This window comes from Glandiceps talaboti, chromosome 9, assembly GCF_964340395.1.
Source record: "Glandiceps talaboti chromosome 9, keGlaTala1.1, whole genome shotgun sequence".
Taxonomy (NCBI): Eukaryota; Metazoa; Hemichordata; class Enteropneusta; family Spengelidae; genus Glandiceps; species Glandiceps talaboti.
Genome location: NC_135557.1, coordinates 16,285,882 through 16,289,563, shown reverse-complemented (window position 1 = coordinate 16,289,563; position 3,682 = coordinate 16,285,882). Strand labels below are relative to the sequence as shown.

Genomic DNA, 3,682 nt, shown 5'->3' with positions numbered 1-3,682 from the left:
GAGGGATCCACTTTGACTTACATAATATACTTCTGTCCTCACATCACACCTAACACTGAGTTTAATGGTTGCAGCAGTGATTTGTACTGCAGAGCCGATCCTCACTTTGTAAACAAAGAATTAAAATTAGCATACGTCAAAGGTCACATTATGACATTTACGAGAATCATGGATCTTTATGACGTAATTAATTACATAGATCCCTGCGAGCACGATGGCCACATTGTATGAAGTCCCTACATTTTGCCTTATTACCGGGGCAAGTAGGGGCATAGGACGTGGAATTGCCTTAGCGTTTGCTAAGAGAATAGGAGCGAATTCCCTTATGGTTTTAACCGGTCGATCGGAAGAAAAATTGCAAGAAACAAAACGGATGGTGATCGGAGAACCGGGCGGAGAACAAGACAAGAAGATCGAGGTGAAAATCGTAGCATGTGACCTGGGTGATATGGAATCTCTCACTGCGAATATACTAAGTCTTCTAGGCTCTGTAGATGTCGCCAAATTTCAACATGCCATGCTCGTGAACAACGCGGGATCACTAGGAGATATCCAGAAATTCGTTCGAGACTGCGACGATCCGACCGAACTACAGAACTACATGGGTTTCAACCTCACTTCACCGATTTGCCTCACCTCCAAATTCTTGCATACATTCCCAAAGAGAGAAGGACTTCGCCGCTCTATTGTAAACATCTCAACGTTGTGTGCAGTTCAACCATTCAGGAATATGTCCATGTACTGTACCTCTAAAGCGGCAAGGGATATGGTCTTTCAAGTTCTTGCGCTAGAAGAACCTGACATCCGGGTACTGAATTATGCGCCGGGCCCGATTAATACTGACATGCAAGTCGAATTAAGGGCCAACCTCGGCGATCTAGAAGTGAAGCAAATGTTTATTGACATGAACGATAATAGTAAGCTGCTGTCGGTAGACGCAACAGTGTCAACACTAATCAGAATTTTGGAAGAAGACAGTTTTGAGAGTGGCAGCCATGTTGATTATTATGATGTTAATAAGTAGGAGAAGTCAGTCAGTCACAGATCTAGAGCGAGGTCACACGCAAGTCTTGGTTACACCTTTGTACCTTGCCGTTGAGGGCTACACCCCCCACGACGGCAAGAGACTGGATACTAAACCGAGACTAGATAAACGTAAACATAGTCTAGTTTCTGTACAATATCGTTACCATTTACACCCCATCCACAGTATAGTCAAAGTCGTTACTGTAGAAGTCCTGAGATGCATGAGATGTAGTTTAAAATTCATCCACAGCCACCCACACAGTCATTAACATCATGTCTTTGTTAATAAATCACAAATTTCTAACCAATAACAGTTCCTCATAAAGTTAGCGTTTATTGGGGAAGTTATGTAATGTCCTAATATGGTATATTTGTCAGCTCAGTATGCTAATAATACACTGTTTACGTCACTATAGCAGTTGGGTTCACTGATTGGATGAACAACTTTTTGGTTTAGTTAGAAACCACATTGGCATCCACGGACTAGGTAAACACCATGTGGATGACCCTGCCACTATCCCCCAAAATTTCAGAACACTCACATCACAGGGTCCAGTGAACATGTTTTTGATTGTATTATGTTATTGATATAATTTGATTTGAAGTTTCATGACATGGAATAAAGATGCATTTCATTTGCATACTGATTGGGTATAATGTGTCCGACTTTCACTGGTTGCTGACCATGGATATTATTTGAGTTTCAACAGATTATACCTTGTGTAATAGTATGTATGCTGTTAGTGTTACTGTGTAAGTGATGTTTGTGTGTTATCTTTTTGGTGTCTATCTCACGACGAAACCTTGTGATCAGGCTCACTGATCTTGACAGCTCATGGGGCTTTGACTCGGTGTGAGGAAAAGCACTGTAATTTGTCCTCTGACAGACAAAAAACAAATAGATTACCCCCCCCCCCCACCACCACCACCACCACCACCACAAACAATAATGGGCCACAGGGCAGGGGGGCACGTCTTATTGCTTAGATTGTCGTTTTCTAAGGCACATATGTGAACCCTGCTGCTACAAATGTATCAATATCTAGTTTTATTTCCTCACAGGTAGGAAACTGTACCCAAACAAACGTCATATTTAGTGCGTAGACAAGAAAAACAATCTTAGTAACACTACACTCCCCTATGTACTGGACTAGCTTTTGTTTGAAGAGCTATAAAGCTATTACCATGTAGTTTTATTTCTCAGAAGAATTTCACTGTGTCGTCAAAGAAATAACAGCTCTGGTTTGTGAAAATGATTTATATTGGTACTTGTAGTATTGTACTAGTCAATACTAGGTCCACGTACAGCAATCCCAGTCTATGGTCAACCCCGTTTCTTGAGCACAGATATCTGTGCTCCCTAAGGCGTTCATATAAACATAATGACGTCATGGCATCCCCGCGTGATTTTATTTTAAATAGACTGGAGATGGAGTCCTGGTTGGATATTTGGATATCATAGTCGAAACTGAATCAGCTGTGCAAATGAATAACAATGAACAATGACAACAGCCTTTCAATTTGTGATGGATTACTACTGACATGCGCCGTTTGCGCTTTGCTCACCATGGCTAGTTGAAACACATTTACATTGTAACGCTTTGAGCAAGGGGATTGACGTCGACTAGACTGGGATTGTAGCACGTAATTATGGTCCCTGTCAGGGCCTAAACTAGTATTGTACCTACTGAAGCATACATCACTTGCAATTGACTGAACTCAAACATGGTATTAAAATATAACTCATAAACGATCTGATGACGTAATCTATTGTTATTAATACGTATCAAACAATGGTCATGATATATTCATTGCATAATGCAATCAATTATTCCAACATCACCAAAAGAGACATTTTGTAGTTAAAAATGTTATAGAAGATATGCATTGACATTAACATAATACTGGAATGTGGTTTTATTTAAATATTAATTGTCTCTAGAGTAAAAAGCTTATAACTCCTGCTTGCGTCAAAGTAGCTGGCCCAATGCCACTATTGTTGTTCGTATTTCCGTACCTAGCGCTCCCTCTTACAATGTAGCAGACCTCTGACCTTTGACGCATGTCAGTTCATGAAGGTTTGTTTAGAATATTATTGCACGCGTGCGAGGTCAGAAAAAATATAAACAAATGTTTAATAAATAAATAAATCAATACATACACACACGCACACACATTCATCCATCTATCCATACACCCATACACCCATACATACATACATACATACATACATACATACATACATACATACATACATACATGCGCACATACATACATACATACATACATACATACATACATACACACATACATACACACACTCACTCATCCATCCACCCACCCATACATACATGCGCACATACATATATACACACATACATACATACATACATACATACATACACACACACATACATACATACATACACACATACATACATACATAATACATACACACACACACACACACATACATACATACATACATACATACATACATACATACATACATACATACATACATTTATAGTTATGTATGCTTTCCAATAATAAAGACTTCACAAACGCTTGATAAAATAAACACAACACACAGAACAGTTTACTTGTATCAACTGTATTTACTTCATAGGCAGATACATAATATACAATAGTTGCT

The 3,682-nt window shown here is 39.2% G+C and overlaps 1 protein-coding gene across 1 annotated transcript; it reads left to right on the top strand.

The window, feature by feature from the left end:
• The first annotated feature begins 209 nt into the window (after positions 1 to 209).
• On the top strand, positions 210 to 1,650 carry LOC144440290 (sepiapterin reductase-like). Its single transcript, XM_078129644.1, has one exon. The coding sequence runs from the start codon at positions 215 to 217 to the stop codon at positions 1,022 to 1,024; it is 810 nt and encodes a 269-aa protein (XP_077985770.1). The 5' UTR covers positions 210 to 214; the 3' UTR covers positions 1,025 to 1,650.
• The last annotated feature ends 2,032 nt before the right edge of the window (positions 1,651 to 3,682 follow it).